This window comes from Sinohyriopsis cumingii, chromosome 12 (genome assembly GCF_028554795.1).
Source record: "Sinohyriopsis cumingii isolate HCF-2022 chromosome 12, ASM2855479v2, whole genome shotgun sequence".
Lineage (NCBI taxonomy): Eukaryota > Metazoa > Mollusca > Bivalvia > Unionida > Unionidae > Sinohyriopsis > Sinohyriopsis cumingii.
In genome coordinates, this window is record NC_142972.1 from 20684585 (window position 1) to 20706289 (window position 21705).

Consider the following 21705-nt stretch of genomic DNA (forward strand, 5'->3'; position numbering starts at 1 on the left):
GGCTTAGCTTTTTCTGGAGTGATCTGTAGCCAAATGGATTCTATTTCCTGTATTTCTATGTCTTCCAGTCTGTTACAAATAGTACCATTTCTAACATACACAAGAAGCCCACCACCGCCTGCTTTCCTATCCTTTTGATAAGGTTTGTCATAGCCATTGATATACAAGAAATTTTCATCCTGATTTTCTGTTAAAATTGTTTCTGAGAGTCCAAATAAATGGATATTATTATTTGGAGAGGTTAGCAGTAACTTCACTGGATCAATCTTTCCATGAAAACCCTGAATATTTAAAGGACCGATGTATAAACCTTTGCTAGAAACTCCTAAATTCATGAGATTAATATCAATGCTATTAGAGGCACTCAAGGAGACATTAAAAGTATTAAAACCATGTTTACAGGGATCATTATTACAACTATCATTACTGTATAAAAAAAATTGTTTTTCTACAACTGCATTTTCTGCTTTTATAACCATTGTATAAATCTGAACTATCAGTCATATTTGAATATGTACAAGGAGCTAGCAAGTTTCACATTCAGAATATCCATCAGCAAGGGATCAAATCTGTTTTGACAAGGGATGCATGGTACATATGACAGTCCTTGATAGACTGGTCCTACTGCTGAATAGTCTTCCAGTGGAGTTGGAGTTGAGATGGGTTTACAGGGATGAAGTTTGTAATGTGGCTGTAAGACCAGACTACATGAATGACTGCATTTATATTTTTTGCCAGCTTTTCAACCCCTTTGGTAGTCAGGTGAATATTATCTCTTTTTCCAAATAAATGTTGCATCACTTGCTCCTCTTCATCCAGGAAACTCATGTAATTGTAAACAATATCACACTTTCCTTCATTTGACAGTCTTCAAATGACCTCATTGATATCTAACACATCACAATCTCCCCTGGGGGCCATTTCACACAATGCAACCTGACAGCTTTGATTGTGCTTATGGATGTGTGCAAGTAATTGGTCATATAGTTCTTCAAAATGTTCTAGATCAGTCACTTCACTGGCATTGTTCCCTCCAATATAGAGGACTATTTTAGTAAACTTGGAAATCAAAAGGGGTTTCTTTAGTAACACGGTTGCCAGATTTTGCTTAGTCCAGTCTATGCTTTCGAGCAACAGATCTGATGTAGTTCACCATCTTTAAAAATCTCAATAATTCTATATATTCTGGATTTACATATTTTTGATCACATTTATGTATGTGTTCCTCCTATTTATTTATTCAATTTCTTTTAGAAATATTAAAACTAGACATTGCAAATACTGGACACAGACGACGCAGTTTTTATTCAAACAGACTATTACAGAAACCAGAAACGGACAGCGTTGTCCGCTTGCTTCTTTACATCGGGAGCTTCCGTTTGCGTTGATACCCCAAAAATTCGATTGTGTTAGAGGCCTCTTGGCTACTTTCAGGTTAGAAATTATAAATCAGTGAATGAAAATTTAAGTTTTTTGCATTCTTTTTTCCTATCGTTTTTCGTTTTAAAAGGGGGGGGGGACAAACATGAAACAAACGGGAGGGTATGCGAATATGTGATGTTACAGAACCATGTGAACAGGAACACTATTAAAATATTTATTAAATTAAAATATTAAATTAAATAGTATTATTAAAATATTCTTTCAGGTGAAATAACTAAGTAACTTCCTGATTTTTTAAATATGTTCTGCGCTCACAAACTTGTGCATTGCCTGGAATAAAAACAGCTGCTTCCAGAAACTTCCACATACTCACCGCCCACAATTTGTTGGTATTTACTTGCTCAAAAATGAATGAAATTTTTTAATTTTGCACAATATTATTTTACCAAATATCCATACCTCAATGTGATCCCATTTACTGTAATTAATTGTTGACATTTTAGATGAACGACGTAAATCAACACAATTGTTGCAGCTTCTAACTAGTCTCAAACCGGAAGTTTATTGATTCGACGTTAACATCCAAATCCGGATCAGGAAAAGAAAAAGTGCTTGGGTACGGAAACACTGATTTAAATACACTTCTACAAATGTTCGAACATTATTTCAAAAACTTTTTGGGACAATAATAACTAGATTTGTGTACTTACTGACTGGCAGATTGACAAATATAGTTGTTGGTAATATTTCATAGCACTCTTATTTTGTAAGAAAGAGACTGGTTAACAAATATTTTTGTTGGTAATTTTTCATAGCACTCTTATATTGTATGCAAGAGCACCTATTAGTTATGAAATTATTTTCCTTGGGAATTTTTCCATTTAATTTTTCCCTTTCATCTGCTGGAAAAAAATATTTTTATTTTCCTTATATCAATATGCTTTGTATTATCATGTTAGAAAACCTCTCCCATTAATTAGGATCAAGCAAAAACGTATGACCCAGTTTAATTCTTTTCAAGACACCACTACCACCAACCTAAAATGGTATCACATTTCAAAACAAACAAAATTATTTTGATTTTTCACTTTCACCATGAGTATATTATACACTCATATGTTGGGGATTTTACAGTGTACATTAGGTACCCAGAGCACAGTAAATAACTTAAAAAAATAAATCCTCTCAACTCATATCTGAACACAACAGCAGATGATTCCACAGACTGAACTTAAAATAGAACATTTGTTGACCTCATCCTATATATACTAATTTCACCTGACCTAAGACAAAATAGAATGCCAGGATATAGGTCATTTAAAACAAACAATTCATTGAACTGTAAACAAGTTTGCTTCCAGAACATTCTAAGTTTGTAAATACAGTAAGGCTTTAAACTCAAATCAAAGTAAAGATCTTTTTAAAAAAATACAAAAGTGAAGTAGGCCAAAATTCGACCCTAAATCACAGAAAAATGTCAAGCACACAATATAAATTAAATATACATAACACATTGACAAAATAATTATCAAAAACATCTTAAAATAATTAAATGTTTAATGTGACATGACAGAGTGGACATAATCTTTCCTCTGACCTTCCCACCCCTTGCTATGATTAGCAGAGGCATAACTATTCCTTTGACCTTCCCAATACCTTACCATAACTACGTGGGCATAACCTTTCATCTTACCTGCCCAAAACACTGTCATAGCTGAGTATGTACTACCTTTCCTCTCACCTTCCCACCACTTACCAAGATGGAATCAGCAAAACCATTCCAGTATATGCACAGTATCTATCAGGGGTTGAAGATCATATTTAACTCCAACTGCCATTCAATCCACTCAAGGATGACTAAGGTGCCATTACAGTCAACCCAACCTTAGTGGACATGCCCATAAAAATGACATATGATCACAAATAACATACTTTTATTAACCCCTTCTCTTCATTTTATTTTACATATTTCACTTTATAAAAATGGTACCTATTCATGAACACCACCTTTCTGTGGCTGCTGTGTCCTTTCTAGATGGATTTCACAGCATATGCTGCACAAACTGCAGTGAGCTCAAAAAAGAATAATGAAAATAAGGAACCTTCTTAAATTCAGGGCTCAATGCACTGCCATGGGCAATATACTGGGGCACCATAATAGCCCAAAGGTGTGCAATTCTTTACTCAGGATCTTAATATTTTATGTCCCATCCTGGCCTTTGGAATGAGTCCCCATACAATTGGCTTGAATCTCAATTGCTTCAGTCAGCTTAGTTGTAGGTGGGGAAAAAACATTCCTTCGAAAATTAACTTGTGATGGACTTTTTGCCTCCCATCCAAGAGAGGTAGTGCTTGTGGCATCTGTCACTCAAATAATACAAGCATGCCACTGACCAATTCTTTTGCCAGCTGTATAATCAGGCTAAAGCGAGCCCAACCAAGTAGAGCACATACAATTTTTCCATTTAACCACTTGGTAATTTTTTATGTTAAAATGACAGTTTTAATAATAATAATAATAATAATAATAAACAACTTTTTAATGTTTTAATCAGTGTAAAATTAGTTTTGTGGACTTATATAACTTCTGACCCTTATATTATTTACATATTTACACGACTGATAATAATAATAAACAACTTTTTGATGTTTTAACCTGGGTAAAATTAGTTTTGTGGACTTATATAACTTCTATTATTTACATGATTGATTACCAGATTCAGCTAATGTGGGTATGTGAGAAAGCTTGCCTGTAGCTCCTCATGGGTTGGTGGTTCTTTCCGGAATTTTCCTGGGCTCTTCTTCCACCATTAATACTGGCTGCCATGTATAGCCAATCATGTGCTGAAAAATGGTGTTAAACCATACAACAACAACAACATGATTGATTACTCAGATTCATTCAACACACTTTTCTCTCCTTCCCACCCTCTCTCCCTCACAAACACACACAAACACGCATGCATGCACACATGCACATACACACAGATGCATTTTTCTCTGATTATAGTGACATCAGATTGTAGTTTTGATAAGTAAAATAAAATCATTATATTTGACAAGTAGATGTTAAAATCCCCAAGATATTTACATCGACATTATTTACACAACATTGTAAAAAAAAGCAATTTATTTACAACATTGACATCATTTACATGATATGCAAAACGCCCTGAGTTATTTACAACACTGACATCGTTTACATGATATGCAAAACGCCCCGAGTTATTTACAACACTGACATCATTTACATGACATGCAAAATGCCCCGAGTTAATTGACATCGTTTACATAAAATAGTGTAGCTGGAGCAATTGCAGTGGACGTCTTTCAGTGTAATAATCGTATAAGTTATTAGTCAATCAGTGTTTAGTCTTATATACAATTTACCAGTCAATAGTGAAACAAATGTAATGTTGCAATTTCCATTATTTTCTTTGGAATATTGTTCCAAATGGGTGAACTGGAGTAATGAAAACGTTTACAAAATACTGTTCTAAATGAGTCAACAGCAGTAGCAAAAACTTTGTTAAAAAAATCTCTTTGAATGGTTTTTGGAAAAAAAACATGGTTGGCTGAAATGGATACTAAATTTAATCCATTTCCTTGCTCCCCGATATGAAACACTTCAGGTTATGCATGGAAACTGTGTTCTTGGAAATTTCTGTTTATAATAATTCTTGCATTAGCTGTTAGAATTTTCTTACTATATATTGCACATTAAATGTTGCCAATATCATAAATATAAATTACTGATAAGGGTCTGACCTACAGTTTGCATGTTTGTATTGTCTAGAATGAGATACACTGATCAATCTCAAAAATGTATTATCATTATAGACCATACCCAAGGTATATTGATCTAGAATTATGAAACCATATTAGACCCCTTCTTATGTAGTCTTTAAGAAATATTTGTAACTCACAAATTTTAAGTTTACAAATTATTGCAAAATAAACAAATCCAAACCTTACAGTCAATTACAACAATAAATTGAAACGATATTCATAGGAACTGACTCAGAAGTCAAATTTGTCACAGCTAAGTATTTTCTTGTCCAAGGTGGCATCCATATTGGATGTTCCAAATGTTTTAAAAAGATCTATGTGTTAATGATTAGTTAGAGCAATTCTGTTTTCTTTCTGTGAAGAGCAATTCTGTTTTCTTTCTGTGAAGAGCAATTCTGTTTTTTTTCTGTGAAGAGCAATTCTGTTTTCTTTCTGTGAGGTTAACTGCTTCATGCTATAAAACTGGGGGAAAATTCCAACTTTATTTGCAACTGGAAAATCAAGAAGGCCATAACTTTGACATGTGTTACCGTGGGAACATAAAATCTTTGTTTTAATTATCCCAGTGAAAGAAAAATGGCACTTGTATAGGATCTACAGTTAAACTCCCATAATTTGGCCCCTATCTAGCCCAGTTTCTACAAAATGACCACACCTTTTGATTCCCAAAGAGCAATCACAATAGGAATCAAACCTATCTAAACTGGACAATACTATAAAACAATATAAAAGTAGTTTCAGTGGTGATGGTTTTGGAAAGCTTTGGCCGAAAGGCAAGCAAATTGGGACTTCAAAACTGAAGATTTGGAGCATGTTATTGGAATACAATCCATGACTTCTCCCTAACCAAATGCAAATTTTCCAAAAACACGTTTTACCTCAAACATAGATATACAAACTTTCCATTGGTAAACATCTAAAACAAAGAAAATTACCATGTCTTCATTGATAAACCCATCCTCAATAAGACCATTGCCTCTTTAAAAGATGTTTTAGCAAATTGTTATGTTAGGAAAGCACTACCTAATGATAAACCCATACCTATTTTTTCAATGAAGGTATGCAGCTAGGCTCCTGTGTTTATCATGGAAGAAATACAATCATTTATGAACCTCATAACACGTTTTATTTAATCTTGGCAAGCTTTGATCATACAAACTGATAAAAATATTAAACTTTGTACCATTCTTTCCCTGTGTACCATGAGCAATGTTTCAGTCACTTTCACTTAACAATATTAGCAACTGTTAAACTCTTATTTTCCAAACATATTAAACTTATTTCCAATTACGTAAGAATTTCAAATGTGGTATTGTTTTGGTTTTTAAAAAAAATAGTTCTCCTCAAATAAATGTATAAACTTATGTATGGCTTGTACAAGACATGATCTCTTTGGAAATAAATCATATATTGGAAAACAAAAAAAATGACTTCTAAGATAATTAAACCCTTGTGAGCTCAGAGATGTAGAATGGGGCCTAATCACCCTCCTGCAGGTTGTAAAAGGCCCTAACATTTTTGCACTTAAACTTGTCCCTTGATGATATTGCAGCCGAGGAAATCTTCAACTATCTGAAAGTATTCTGTTTATATTAAAAATCTGGCTCTGAATTTTGGAGATTTTACCACTTTGCAGTTTTATCTTCATTCTGTGCTGCCCCTATTTTACAATTCCTAAACTTACATGGCATTGTATTTCCAAGATTGTGTTGATCTGCCATTGAACTCTATAGATACATGCATATGCAAACAATTATTTTTAACTGTATAAGGAAAATTATGATCCTTAATTACAAAAAATCATGGAATGTTAAGCGGTTAACAAGCTAATGATAACAGACAATGAGTGACAGATGGATGGTGAACACAGGGTCATACCATAATACTGGAACATGTTTGGAAAGAAGAAAATGAAAATACCCCATCCCAAATTCCTTTCTATATCATACCCAAACTTTTGACCACTAGTAACTTACATTAGTTTGTTAAAGGTTTACAAAGAACACTGGGTTATTATCTGAAATTTTACTTTCTAGAACAGGACAAAAAGAAAGAATGACAGACTGATGAGCTGTCAGACAATTCAAATGAGTCTGAGAGAGCAAGAGATGAATGGATAGCAGGACACTAAAAAGGGAAACTGTTTTCAGAAATACAACACAATAATGTCTGAAGAACTTTAATACGCAAATATTTATTCTTCAACAAGTTGATAAATTTGTTCAAATGTTCTGATAAATCCATGAGCAATCTGATCCTTATCATAGTTTAATTTAATTATCACTACTTCCAATACAATTATTTGATTGGAAAACATCATCAGATGTAACTGATTCATCAATCTTCATTCTGTATTTACACTTCTTCCAGTGGCGATCTCGGTGATATTTGGTTCCAAATCGTTTATCACACAAATTACACATGAATTTTCTGTCTCCTGAATGGACAAGCATATGCTTTTTCAGATTCTGGCTTTTGTAAAAAATTTTACCACACAAATCACAGTTATAAACAACTTCTTTAGTGTGTATGTACATGTGAGTCTTTCGGTCAGAAGGTCTGGCAAACCATTTATTACAATGCAAACATGGATATTCTTTCTCCCCCGAGTGAGTCAAGAGATGAGAGTCTAGATGAGCCTTCTGTCTAAATGTTTTCGGACACATTTGACACTGGAATTTTCTTTGCCCTGTCAAAGAGAAATCAATATTTTATAGTAAGATATATTCTTTGATAAAATTTACCATATACTGAAAATCAATCTCCCAGGCAAACAAAATAAAGACATTTTTTACCCTCTTTTGATTCAAAGATTACCAAAGAGAATCTCTGAAACCTGAAACCATCCAGAGATATCTTACCTTATAAAGTAACTCAGGGCTGTTCCATTAAAGCATACATGGGACAAAGGGAAGGCGCTTTGAAAGTGGGGTACTCACCCATAGATGTAGTTTAGAATTTTATTTTAATGTGAACTCTGTGAATCAAAGTACCCTGGCATATATTTTTTAAAAACTGCCTTCCCTGGGTACCATGTATGTTTAAATGGAGCAACCCTCAGTGCCACCAAATAGACAAGCGAAAAATATCTCTTTTGCTTAGGAGGGCTAAATTCTGAAGTAATGGAAGTATCTTCTAAGGATTTATGATTGGACAATGGATAGAAATTGGGCCTATGGCCCTGAACCTGTTCAGCATTACATTCTAACGGAATGTCAGCATTACATTCTAACTGAATGTCCTGAAATTCCAAAACAGTGTAACTTTACTCAGAATATAGTTTGATCCATAAAGATTTCAACAAAGTCTCTTTTACTGCATACTGTGTTACAATAAGGTGTACACAATGTGTTTATCATGATTTGCAGGTTGCAGTCAAGTTTTCTGCTCAACAGTTTCACCACAATAATAGCTATGAAAGCATTTTTTTAAAATAAATTATATTTCTCCGATATTTACCTAATTACTTTACATTAGGAAAACTTTCTATGCATCCTCCAAATTCAGCCCTCCCAAAAAGACCAAAAAATGTCTTCTTTCTGTGTGCGTGTGCGTGTGTGTATATATATATATATATATATATATATATATATATATATATATATATATATATATATATATACACCCCCACCCACCCATACACAAAGGGAGGTAACTCTTACAGGTTAATTCCCCTTTCTAGCTGTTAGGTGGTCACTGTCATACCTGGATATACTAGCATTTTTAATTTAGGGATTCTTGGAGGTAAGTATTATTAGAGAAACATTATCTGATCACATCATATTAAGAGAATAGATAAGAGGAGAATGTATGCTGATCATCCTACCGTTACCTGTCATCTAGCAGAAGTATGCTTGATGTGCAAAAAAGATTAACTTCACCTAATGATAGTTTCGCACAACAAGAGACAATTTGTTTATACACATGCAAGGGAAATCCTTGTGGGATTCAGGACTTGATTATTGTCTCTCCATCAAAAGTTTCCTAGGTGAATCCAATGAAAATGGTAAATTCATGCCAGGGTCTAACAGTGTGCTTTGATGAATGGGAAGTGGTTACTGTCTGTGCAGCTACCACTAACCCAACAAGATTCAGTTCTCTCCTTAGTGAGGCCATGTCATATAAATGGAAGCTAGAGAAGGCAGACTAGTCAGGTGACTCCACTATAACCCAAACTGATATATGTACATTATGTTCAATGCCAGGCTCATGGAAGTTGGTCCTATTTTGTAAGTTGAGATTTCATGAAATCTTCATTAGATCTTGCTGGAGTTCAGAGTACACTGATTTAATAATTCCCATTAGCCAAGCAGCCAGCATTTGTGGAGTTATGTCTTGTATTTCTGCCCTTTCAGAAGTATGTCAAATGAATTGTTCAACATTATCAATAATGTGCTAATCAATAAGTTCCATACATGTGTGGGCGGCACTGAGAATGGCTTTCATTTCCAAGAGGTTGATAGAAGAGCTTCCACTTACTACTGACCATCTCATTAAGTCCAGTACTTAGTGTGCTCCCCAACCAAAGAAACAGTTGGGGAGCCATAAAAGACAATGTTTTGTTTCATATTTTCTTTTATGCATAGGCTATACTTTAGACGAATTTGGGAGAAAGATGTCAAGTTAATATGTCTCATGCATTCCATATCTATGTGGACAAAATGCTTAGAAAGGACAAGATCCAACTTCTTTACTTTGATCATCAATTCTGAATCACTTGTGAGGGAAGTAAGGTTGTTCATGTTGTGAAACAAAAACTAAACTTAACAAATATTTCTGTAGTATGTTGACCAGGAATGCTGCCTTCTCTGTTAAGGACATCATGAACTGCTCAAAAGTCTTGTTAATAATCCAACTTCCTAACTGGTATCTTCTCCAATGGATGAATTATACTTTCCATGTGTTTGGGTAAAGACGCCAAGTTTATATGTGTTAAGGGTTCCATACCAAGTTGGACAAAATGTTCAAAAGTGATCAGGTCTTACTTCTCTACACTGATCATCAAACAAAAACCAAACTTACTGAACGATTTTTATGGTATGTTGTGCAGGAACATTATTTTCTCTGAGGCAGACATCCTGAACTCTTAGTGAAGGCCCAAGCACAGGGATATTGTCTAATAAATCAATATATGAAAGGATGCGTAGGACATGTCAAAATTAGTGAAGACCCAAGGGCTCTGATTGTGTCTTAAAAATCAGAATAGTGAAAAATGCGTTGGACATGTCAAAACGTGTCACATACTCATTGTAGGTCCCAAAGGCCAGTGGATTTCATCACGAAAGTTATAGAGTCAAAGTGTGTGTGGCTTTCATACTACCTACACCATCCTTTACAAACAAAAAACTAAATTTTCTTGTGTAAAACACACCTTTCATAGGATCGCTTGGGAGTTGCTTCATAATGATATTGAAACTGGAAGGGTTTGGACAACAAAATTCAGAGACCTTTTGGCACAGTTTGGGTCAGCCATCATTTTCTGAAATGACTTGTCCAAATTTGATGAAAAGGTAGTCGACTGGAACTTCAGGTGGATAACTACAGGGCATGGGTGACAGTGTATCACAGACTATTCATGGATAACCTGGAGAAGGAGAAACTATGTTCCTCCATGTCCCCTTCTGATCTGTCTATGAAAAGCAAGTTTCTGAGTAAATTATGTTTTCCAAGAATACTTTAACATTACGATATAAGCTTGTTACATCCCAAATCCAGCCCAACTAAAAGAAGAAAATTTGTTTATGTATATATTATATAAAATGGAATAACTCTTGCCCATCACCTCTCTTGCCACCACAAGCTAGTGTGATGAAGGACCAATCATTGGAAGTAACATGGGTAGGAATTGTTGACAGAAAGGCAGAAGCCACATCTACTATCGTCTACAGTATTGGAAAAGATCAGTTTGGTATAGAAGAAAAGAAGCAGGGAAATACATTCCCAAACAAAAACCGCAGACTTCGAAAGACTGCTAATATTAGAGCAGAGTTGCTGACAGAAAGGTATCACAATGAAGAGGCTTAAGAGAAAAAGGGGATGAGTGACCTCAAAAATCACCTACATGAAAGGCTGAAGACAGTGAAAAGAGCAGAGAATATCTGGAAGAACAGAAGAAATCATATGCACTTCACTGCCAATCCATCTGGCTTTGTTGAAGATCTGTTAGGAGTATAAAAATCAGGAAGACTTGAATGTGTGAAACATGAGCTAGAAGAACACTTGAGAAAAAACAACCAATTGCAACAGACTTCAAAACCCCGAAGAACCAGCAGTTGCAACTTACAATTCAGAATAGATACTACAATAAGTGAAGGGCATCATAAAAGATGCATGGGCATCAGCTCCTGGACCAAATGGTGTTTCTTGCAAAAATATTGTCCACGACTAAATGTATAATTTTGGGGGCTAATAAAGGTCATATGGAGAAGAGGCAAGCTGACAGAGAGTTGACCGCTTACAGAGGCTGCTTTATTCCAAAGGAAAAGAATTCAACAGGAATCAAGCAATTCAAGACAATATCCCTTCTAAACATGGAAGATAAGATATGCCCCATGTCTGATTAAATATGTGGTAGAAAAGTACATCGATACTTCAGGTCAGAAATGTGGAGTCCTGGAAGTACCTAGTTGCCTTGTGTTAACTGAGATCATCCAGGAGACTAAGGAAAAAAAAAGGTGATTGATCTGAAAGTGTTGTGCTTAGACCTTGCCAATACACACAGTAGCATTCCACACAAGTTGGTGAACCTGATTTGAGAGGATTATCATGCAGAAGTTCAAATACATGCTTCAACACTACCTAAATAACTTCAAAATGTGTATCGCCCTATCAGACTACACAACAGCATGGCAGTGATTAGAAGCTGGCATCATAACTGGATGTACCATTTTGTTGGTTATATTTTTAGTTTCAACAAATCTCCTTGTGAAGTAAGCTAAAATGATGAGTCAAGGACCAATTATGTCATCTGGAGTTCAGCAGCCTCCTACAAGGGATTTCCTGGATGATATGAAAATTACATCAAAGAAGGTAGATGGATTTTAGAAGATCTTGGAGACCTGTTTAACTGAGACATGATAAAGTTCAAGTCATCTAAGTGAATAAGTCTGACCTGAAGAAAGGGAAGGTGCAAGATAGATACAAGTTCAAAATAGGAGAGGAAGTGATACTAACATTGAGTGATCAACCGGTTAAGGATCTCCACAAGTGGTTTACGGACTCCATGAATGAGAGAGAGAGTGCAGCAGACATGAAACAAGAAGCCAAGTGCTGGATGAAATCCAGTCAAAAGTGGGCTACCTGGGAAGAAATAGACCTGGTGCTACCATTATGGTGTTACACCAAAAATACTTTAGTCACTTCTGGGAAGTCCTACTGAATGTTCAATTCATATCTGTAATGATGGATGGGAGTGCCAAGAAACTTCATTAGTACTGGCATGTACAGTACTGGCACAATTACCACTATCATCAGTGACAGAGGATTTGAAGGCAGGGTTATTAGCCTATTTCTTTAAAACATTTCAAGGTTTTTTCAAGTTTTTTCAAGGTTCAAAATCATGTTTTTCAAGCTGCATTCTTACATTAATTTTAAAGGATACATCAATGAAACTGTATGTAAACACAAGTTAATATGGTACTTACTATTACTTCATACAAGGAACATTTCTTGCAAATGTGTTTCATTTTAAAAAAAATGAAGCCAAGATTATGATTATTGATATCATTCCCATTAACAGTAAACATTCTACACTGGGCATTAGGATAAGGAAGAGCTAATGAACAATGTTCATTTCACTCTGTCTACACTAAACTATGTACAACGTCCAAAATAATTTAGAGTGAATTTTTCAGTTCCTGTAGCTTGTCATCAAGCCATTTTTCAAGAGTTCTAAGTTCAGCAATTTTGTCCTTAACACTTTTCCTCAAACTATTTGATGTCATGATAAAGGAAATGTTCCTATAGGTCTCGGCTTTCAGTACATAGTCATCATCAGCAACTGTCATTCTCTCAATGTCTTTTTCAGTACCTGTCTTTCTTCTTCACCCACACCCATTCAACAACAAAAAAAAGTAACAAAGGATATTTGTTTTTTTGTATTATCACTCATTTAAAAACAGCATATGGATATTTTAAACCATTTCATATTAGATATATTAATATTTCTCTAAGCTTAGCTGTAGTCTATATTTTTAGATTCATCGTGTTCATTGCACTTATTGTCTGTCCTATTTCCACTCAACCGAACTATGGAACCAGAACGAACTAATTTCATAATTAAGACTATATACAGTTACTATTTTAAAACTTGAATCTGTGTTCACATACTTCTATTATCAAAAGTAATTTCATGTTGAAGACTTCTAGTTTTGTTTGCCATAATAGCCACCATTACGAGAGCTTGGTGTATTTTTCCCCAGCTGCATGTGACCATAGAGCAGTCTCTCCCATTGCAAGCAAATCAATATCCTTCTGACATAATTGGCATTTTTCAAAGCTCTCTGAGAAAGATCTCATAATCCAAACTTTATATTTTTCTTCAACTAGCCACCAAGGTTGGAATCGGCGGCCAGCCATTTGGAAGCGTACAAATGATTCAAATCTAAACCATGGCTACATCCGGGCTTCATACAATTAGAAGTTAAAATGTACAACTGCACAGTGGCCAGTTACAGAAATTTCCCTTCTGGCACAAACTTAGCAAGAGGTCTTTTCTTCATTTCTTTTTTTATTTAAATCTGTAAAACAAACACTATTTATTAATTCCTTTCATTTGAAGAAATTCAATACTTTTCAAGTTGCCCAGATAATATTTTGAATTTTCAAGGTTGCCTACAGACCCTGTCAAGGTGACAAAGACCAGGCAGGTGATGAATTTGAAAGAAAGTGCAGCAGTGGAGGTACAAACACTGCATAACTGCTACAATAATGATATTTAGTGCATAATAATTGCTCACAAATCAATTCTGAATAGTGAACATGTGGAGGTCACCTATGTACAAAGGCCAGTTTTGACTTTTCCCATAGGTGGCCACTACTGACATGTTTGACTATCATTATTTTTTGTTATTCTGGTTGGGATTTTTTCTGTTGCAGTGGTTGTTGTGTTGTTCATTAATGCTACTGCTACTTATTCTATATAATTAATTTATTTACATGTAAATATTTATGTGTGTGTGTGTGTGTGTGATTTAGATTTTTAATGTAGCTTTAACAATGTTTCAGTCATAGCGCTATGATGTCTGCAGTGTGACAGTTTATAGTGATGTCTAGCACTGGACATCATGCCGCAGACATGTAGCATGATGTCCCACCCAGTCACACTATCGTGACACCAGGCTGACCAGTCCTAACACTAACCTCTTAATGCTGAGTGCCAAGTGAGGCATCTGTTAGTACCATTTTTGAAAGTTTTTGGTATGACTCGACCGGGGTTCAAACCTGCAACTTCCTGCATCCGAGGCGGATGCTCTAACCACTAGGCCATTGTGGTCAAATATTTATTTACCTGTATGTATAGATAGATGTGTCCTGAGATTACTAGGATCAGAGAACTGCTTTCCACAGGTGTTGCAAGTATGTGGCTTAATGCCCATGTGACTTAACATGTGGTTTTTAAGCTTGCTGGAAGAACTTAAGCCCTTGCAGCAAATCACACAGTTCCACCCCTGCCGATGTTCTTCTGGATGCTGCTTCCGTGTGTGTTCTTTTAACTTCATCTTCCCTGAGAACAGCTTTCCACAGAACTGGCACTGCAAAATTTTTTGAACACTTGGATCCTGGGATACACCTACAAAGTCAAATAAAATAACCAAATATTTCATTTCAAGTATTGGTAGGTACAATTAATTAAGAAATTAGACATCATTCCATCATAATCTTTCTCTTACAGAGATTTAAACTCAAAACTGGCAAAAAATAGACAAGATAAAAGGCAGAATTAAATCTCTGAGTACAAACCAAGAACTGATAAAATGACTGTGTTCAACATACTCACTAGCATCTCTGCATTTTTGAAGTTGCTTTATGTTAAATTTTCTGTGCATAATGCACTTTTGATCTCATTCAAACTATTTCATTCAAGTTGCAAGCCATGTTACAAACATTTTAATTTGACAGATATATTGTGATGCTACAATTCAAAGTACCTTTGCATTGACCCTGACAAAACTAGGAGACATAAATTTGATAGAGCATGTTCTAAGAAACACTTCTACCTGGTCTGATCAAAAGTGACCCAGTCATTGTAGAGAAGTTGAAAATAGGTTTTCTACATGGTTAATAGTTAACGTGTTGCAACAACGGTCACCCTGAACATAACTTTGATAAAGCATTTCCTAACAAACCTTCATATCAAGTTTGATTAAAATTAGCTCAGCCATTGTAGATCAGAAGTTTAAAAAAACACGTTTTCCATATTGCTGCTAGGGATAATACACTGTTGCTCATGAAGCCATATGAAACAAATTTTGATAGAGCATGTCCAAAAAAATATTCCAACCATAGTTGATCAGATGTCCTGAAGAACAAGTTGAAAATGGACTTTACATATGACTGCTATGGAATATACCCCATTGCTAGGGAATATACCCCATTGCTATGGAATATACCCCATTGCTAGGGAATATGCCCCATTGCTAGGGAATATACCCCATTGCTAGGGAATATACCCCATTGCAAGGGGAGCTGCCCTGAACATAATTCTGATAAAGCATATCCAAACAAACATTCTTACCATGCCTGATCAAAACTGGCTAAGCCACTCTAGAGAAAAAATCAGAAAAATATCTTCCACCTAGTTCCTACACTGCTGTTAGTGGCACCATCCTGGATAAAAGATTAATAGCTCATATCATAACAGGCATTTTCACCAAGTGTTTGACTGGTTCAGCAGTTCAAGAGCAAAAATAGGTTTTTGACCTTGTTGGTAAGGAAGTTAAGCAGCTGCTAGGGGAGCCACCCATAAAAAAATTTTGGTAGTGCATACTCAGAAACATTACAACCAAGTTTAATTAAAATGGATTATTCATTCTGGAAAAGTCAATCACTGATAGGGAAAACACAAATATTTGGTTAAGTATGTATTGAGGAATATTCATACTAAGTCTAAAATCTGCCCAGTGCCTATTCAGTCAAAGTTGAAAATAGCAATTTCCAGTGACACACCCAGGTGAACTAAACCTTCAGAGGTGATTTTGTCCTGATTTACTTATTGCTAACACAGTCTGCTGAGGTCACCAACAAGCCAATATTGATTAAATGTTGTCAACAGATCAATTGCTAAACACTACTGAATGTAGGGCTGTGATACTAACCCATATTTTTAGCACAATTTGTGGAATACCAGACAAGCAACTCTTGGTCTGGGTCAATCTCTTTAGAAGTAATGACAAATATGTCGCTGTTTTGCTGGTATGCAATGATATTCTGGTCAACAAGTGAGCTGGCGAGACGAAGAAACATCATCCAATTACAATTATCCTCATTATTCACATCTATCATCTCTGCCTTACCCTTTTCATCAAATACCTGCATTAGGAAAGAAAATCAAGTAAGCACAGAAAACCTATTGCAATGAATTTTGCAGACTTTCTAAACAATTATTGTGTGAATTATAAATTACACTACTGAGATTAGAATATTAAAGTCATTATTGATTATTAAACAAGCTTCGTTACTACTAGCAAGATTGGGAGCGAACAGGATTTCTTTCATGTTATTCATGGCCATCTGTATGCGTCATCACTGCAAACTACATCTCTCCAAATAGTATCACTAGTTGCATTAAAAACTAAGTCTTTAGTATACAAATATCTAAGGAGAGAGTGTACTATTCTTATGATTAAACTTTAGTCTCTACTATATAAATATCAAAAATAGAATCTACAATTCTGATGATAAGACCTCCGTCCTCACTATACATGTACTTAATAATACATTACTCTGGTGATTAAGCTTTAGTTTAACTATCCATGTACTTAAGGATACAGTCTACTATTCTGGTGATTAAGCTTTAGTTTAACTATACATGTACTTAAGGATACATTCTACTATTCTGGTGATTCAACTTTAGTTTAACTATACATGTACTTAAGGATACAGTCTACTATTCTGGTGATTAAACTTTAGTTTAACTATACATGCACTTAAGAATACAGTCTACTATTCTGGTGCTTAAACTTTAGTTTAACTATACATGTACTTAAGGATACAGTCTACTATTCTGGTGATTAAACTATAGTTTAACTATACATGTACTTAAGGATACAGTCTACTATTCTGGTGATTAAACTATAGTTTAACTATACATGTACTTAAGGATACAGTCTACTATTCTGGTGATTAAACTTTAGTTTAACTATACATGTACTTAAGGATACAGTCTACTATGCAGATGACTAAACATTTGTCTTACTACACATGCACCCAAGGATAAATCCTGATGATTAAAGCTGTTTACTTTTTATTGTCCATTTTAATTATAAGTAGACTTTGATAGGGTCAGTAACATTATTCCCAGTTAAATCTTTAGAAAAATGCATAGGCTTTCATGTCCATTATGTGGCAATTACGGTACATGTCTGCTTGAAGGTAGCAGAAGGTATTATGGGGAAAGTCAAAATGTCTAATCTTTAGTAAATGTTTCACAAGTAACCTTGAACTTGGCCATTGGCCTGCTCAACAAAGCGATCTTCCATTTGCCTGACACTAAAATCCATGAGTAAAAGTGGTGATTATCTATCTAAGCAAACATGAAGTACTGCCCTTGAAAGAAAAGAAAATTTACTAAACCATTAAGCACTTAAAGAAAATGACTACAACCCAGCTGAAACAGTTTTACGATCTAGGTTAAAAATGAGTCACATTTCTTTCAAGATCTGCTTCAGGCAAAGATCTGACTATGAGTATTCTTATGATTATAATGCTTAAGGTTGATTTGAAACTAAGATCTGAATAGTGCAGCACTTTGCAGCTTAGTGTCCACAAAGCACCTACTTGGCTGAATCAATGCCAACCCAAGATCAGTGGTTGCCTCTGAATTTCATAATCTCTTTCATTTCAAAGACCATCTGAGCCATGGAAAGTATGTGGTATGAGTTCTCACAACATGTACAATCAATGAAATCAAAAGTAGTATTTTTACTTTCCAAATGCAAAATCCAAGATCCCCATTCTTTTCTTCATGTGGTGGAGGGGGAAATGGCTTACGGAGCCCTATTAAAGGTCCAAACCTAGTCCTTGCACAAATAGTCTGTTTAGCCCAGACTCCTGAAAATCAAAATTTGGGAAACAGAAATAAGTATATATGTAAAAAATCAAAGCATAATCTACAAAAAATTATGGGATGAAATTACTAGCAATATGCAAAATAATATATTCTTGGACTGACAAGTGTTAATTTCTGATTGTAAGAATATCTATTTATGAAATCTTTCACACAAAAAGTGTGGAAGGTTGTGTACGATTGATGATTAGAAATGGTGGTTGCTGGCCAATCTTGCCTTCTCCATACCAAATACAAAGTATATATTCATTTCATCAAAGACATTTGAAAGAGTAATAGAATGAAATTCCAGCTGTATACATTTTACTGACCACTCATGTCAAGTGTTATGTAAGTTGACAGATTAAGTATCACCATGGGCAGCACCTCCCTTGTCGAATTTCCATTAATTAACAAAACTATTGATTTTAATAGATTAATTCATTTCACCTGACCTGCAACTCTAACAAATAATTCCAGCTGATGGCTTCCACTTACCCAGGTAGTTAGGAAACTGTGACATACATGACTGCCTCAGGTACAGACAACTGGGCAAGGAGGCCCTTGCTCGGGACAGTAGTGGAGAGTCATCCAAATGTGTAAAGTTTGTGTTGTGTAAAAGGCACCGCTCTGACAACAGCATGTTGCATTCAATACAAACTGTACAAAATACAGAAAATCATGAAGTACAGAGAAACCTGACAACAACAACATATTGCATTCAATACAAACTGTACAAAGTACAGAAAATCATGAAGTACAGAGAAACCTCTGACAACAGCACGTCTCGTAAGACCACCCCTTCTGCAAATAAAAAGTGGTCTCTTAAAACGGGGTCATGCAAGATTACCTGTTTTCAAGGTGTAAGCAAAAATATCAGAAGCAGCTGTACATGCATTTTATTAACTATTCAAAGGCTTCTTAAAATATTGCAATCATTTCATCTCAAAGTAATTTTGTATAGCAATAAAGATACACATCTATCATAAAACATTTACAATTATATTAGAAGATTATATGCAAAAATACAGTATCATATGAATTGCAAAAATTAAGGTAATAATTATTTATCCTGTCCATTTGTTAACTTGACATGTCCATACATTTCAGACTTAGTTCATCTGTAACATAAGAATTGCACTTTGGTATAACCCTTATTCATCTTTCGCATGAATTGCACTGCAGCAGTTTTGATCAGGCTTTATGGAATATGTACATAATAATCAATGAAATCAAAGACAGAACTCACTTATCAAGAAACAAATAAACTTAATTAAGGACAAAACTAAATAAACTTAATTAAATAAATGTAATTACAGACAAAACCAAAATGCTTAATTCAAAGATAACAAAAAAAGATTAACTTAATAAACAGGCTGCACCATGATAAATAGATGATGGCTTGGTGTGTGGGTTTTAATAACATTAACATAAAAAAAATCAATAAACAACTTGAACATTTCATAATGCCAATCAAGTCTGGTAAATGATAATCACTTGTTAAAGGCAAGAGCAAAAACAGGTCAATCTACATATTAATAAAAAATAGGCATACCAATATTAAATTGTCTCCCTTAAGTAAGTTTGATAAAATATGCTTACAAAGATTTTGGTCAAAAAATATGCATACCAATATTAAATTGTCTCCCTCAAGCAAGTTTGATAAAATATGATTACAAAGATCTTGGAACACACTAAAGGTAATAAAATATGAAACTTTTGGCTTGATTAGGCTCAATGGTGTTTAAACCATACTGTTTACAAGAAATGTAGTGAATTGACAGATAAACAGCGAGCACAAAACCAATGCATCCCCTCTCCTGAGAATGGGGTTAGACAAAACATACATTTCTTTACTTACATGTGGATTGGTCTGTCACTACTGGTGGGTGAAGAGCAATACCCTTGCTTGGTAGCTCTATCTCTCTGGCATACACTGCCTTGGATTTTGACACAGTTACTGGTACATCTGGGAAAGAAAGACTGTTCTTCATTAAAGATTTAATTTAAAACATGAAAGCCTGATACAGTGACACAATAATGTTGTTTTCATAGCTTTGGGTACTGTACACAAAAGGATTTATTAAAATCTCTCAACTGTGTTGCATTTTATATATTGTATCTATGTTGTCAGACTCTTTCAATAGCCAACAAGCTTTTACATAACGATTTCTGCTGGATAATGCATCTCAGTTAATCAAATAATATATAATTATAGAAACAAATGAATAAAACACAAGTATGACAGTGTTTGCACCAGTAAATTTACAGTTATCATGCTGATAAAAGCAGCAATACTGGCTAATAGGCAGGTAAAACCATGGCAGGTGATGTGCACCATATCATTTACATATCATAATATATGATATATTTATCATACTGCATGCATCTTCTCTTTTATATACGTGAATCGGGTGACTAGTGTAATGCATATAATCATGGCATATGATTATATCCACTGATTTAAATATCTCCTTAAAAACTGTTCACAAGTGAATTTTAAAAAATGAGATATATCCAAGAAATTTACATAATGCATTGTCTGTAGTTCTTGTACAATTTTGTATCATTTTATAAATAAGTTTATAAATAATAATTAAGCATAAAATTAATAACCATTTTTTGCTTAAAACATTTTCAAAGATTTAACAGGAATTGATTTCTCTGTACCATAAATCAGTGGACAAAAAGCAGTCATAAATTTAAGGTCAGATCACTGAAGGTGTATGAAACGTTAAAGACATTGCAACAAAAACTTCAAAGTACAAAAGAATTGTATATATGACATACATGGCAACAACCAATAATGCCCTTCCTATGTTCTACTTGACAGCCACACTACAACTAGTCTGTGTTTCCTCTGACCCTTGGCACCCCATTTTTGATATATGATCATTTATGTTGGGGTGCAGGGTCAGAGTCCACTGCCTATCAGAAAGTTGGAATTTGCCGACACCATTTAGTGTCGACATAAGGTAGCCGTTAACAGAAGATATAAAAATGTGTTCACCCAAGCAAAGTCGTGTTCTACACGACTGCTATACAACTCTATTTGATACATTATAAAAGTCTCATTAACATAATGTTATTTCTGTTTAAAGTATCCACCTGCGTAAAGAAATATATTTAGATGTAAATAAATGATATTTTAGTTAAACTGGATCGGTATTTAGCATTCCTTTACATTTACATGTCAGAGAAAACATTCAGTTACATCTACAAATCAAAGCAGCATTCATTTAAAACATCATAAAAAGGGAGCATTCATT

General features: G+C 34.6%; 2 protein-coding genes across 4 annotated transcripts in view; both read right to left on the reverse strand.

Moving 5' to 3' along the window:
• The window catches only part of LOC149786070 (hsp90 co-chaperone Cdc37-like), a 64109-nt gene extending 62134 nt beyond the window's left edge, over window positions 1-1975 (reverse strand). For both annotated transcript variants that reach the window (XM_089976361.1, XM_089976360.1), the window contains exon 1: window positions 1843-1975. In XM_089976361.1, the coding sequence (XP_089832487.1) occupies window positions 1843-1881 (39 nt within the window). In that variant the 5' untranslated portion in view covers window positions 1882-1975. The remainder of the gene's footprint in view (window positions 1-1842) is intronic.
• A 5360-nt stretch (window positions 1976-7335) lies between these two features.
• LOC149786071 (uncharacterized) overlaps window positions 7336-21705 on the reverse strand; it is a 33248-nt gene continuing 18878 nt past the window's right edge. For both annotated transcript variants that reach the window (XM_089976362.1, XM_089976363.1), the window contains exons 6-11: window positions 20298-20405; window positions 18935-19096; window positions 18317-18441; window positions 16488-16701; window positions 14681-14962; window positions 7336-7861 (exon numbers count right to left, since the gene is read on the reverse strand). In XM_089976362.1, coding sequence (XP_089832488.1) covers window positions 7446-7861; window positions 14681-14962; window positions 16488-16701; window positions 18317-18441; window positions 18935-19096; window positions 20298-20405 — 1307 coding nt within the window. In that variant the 3' untranslated portion in view covers window positions 7336-7445. The remainder of the gene's footprint in view (window positions 7862-14680; window positions 14963-16487; window positions 16702-18316; window positions 18442-18934; window positions 19097-20297; window positions 20406-21705) is intronic.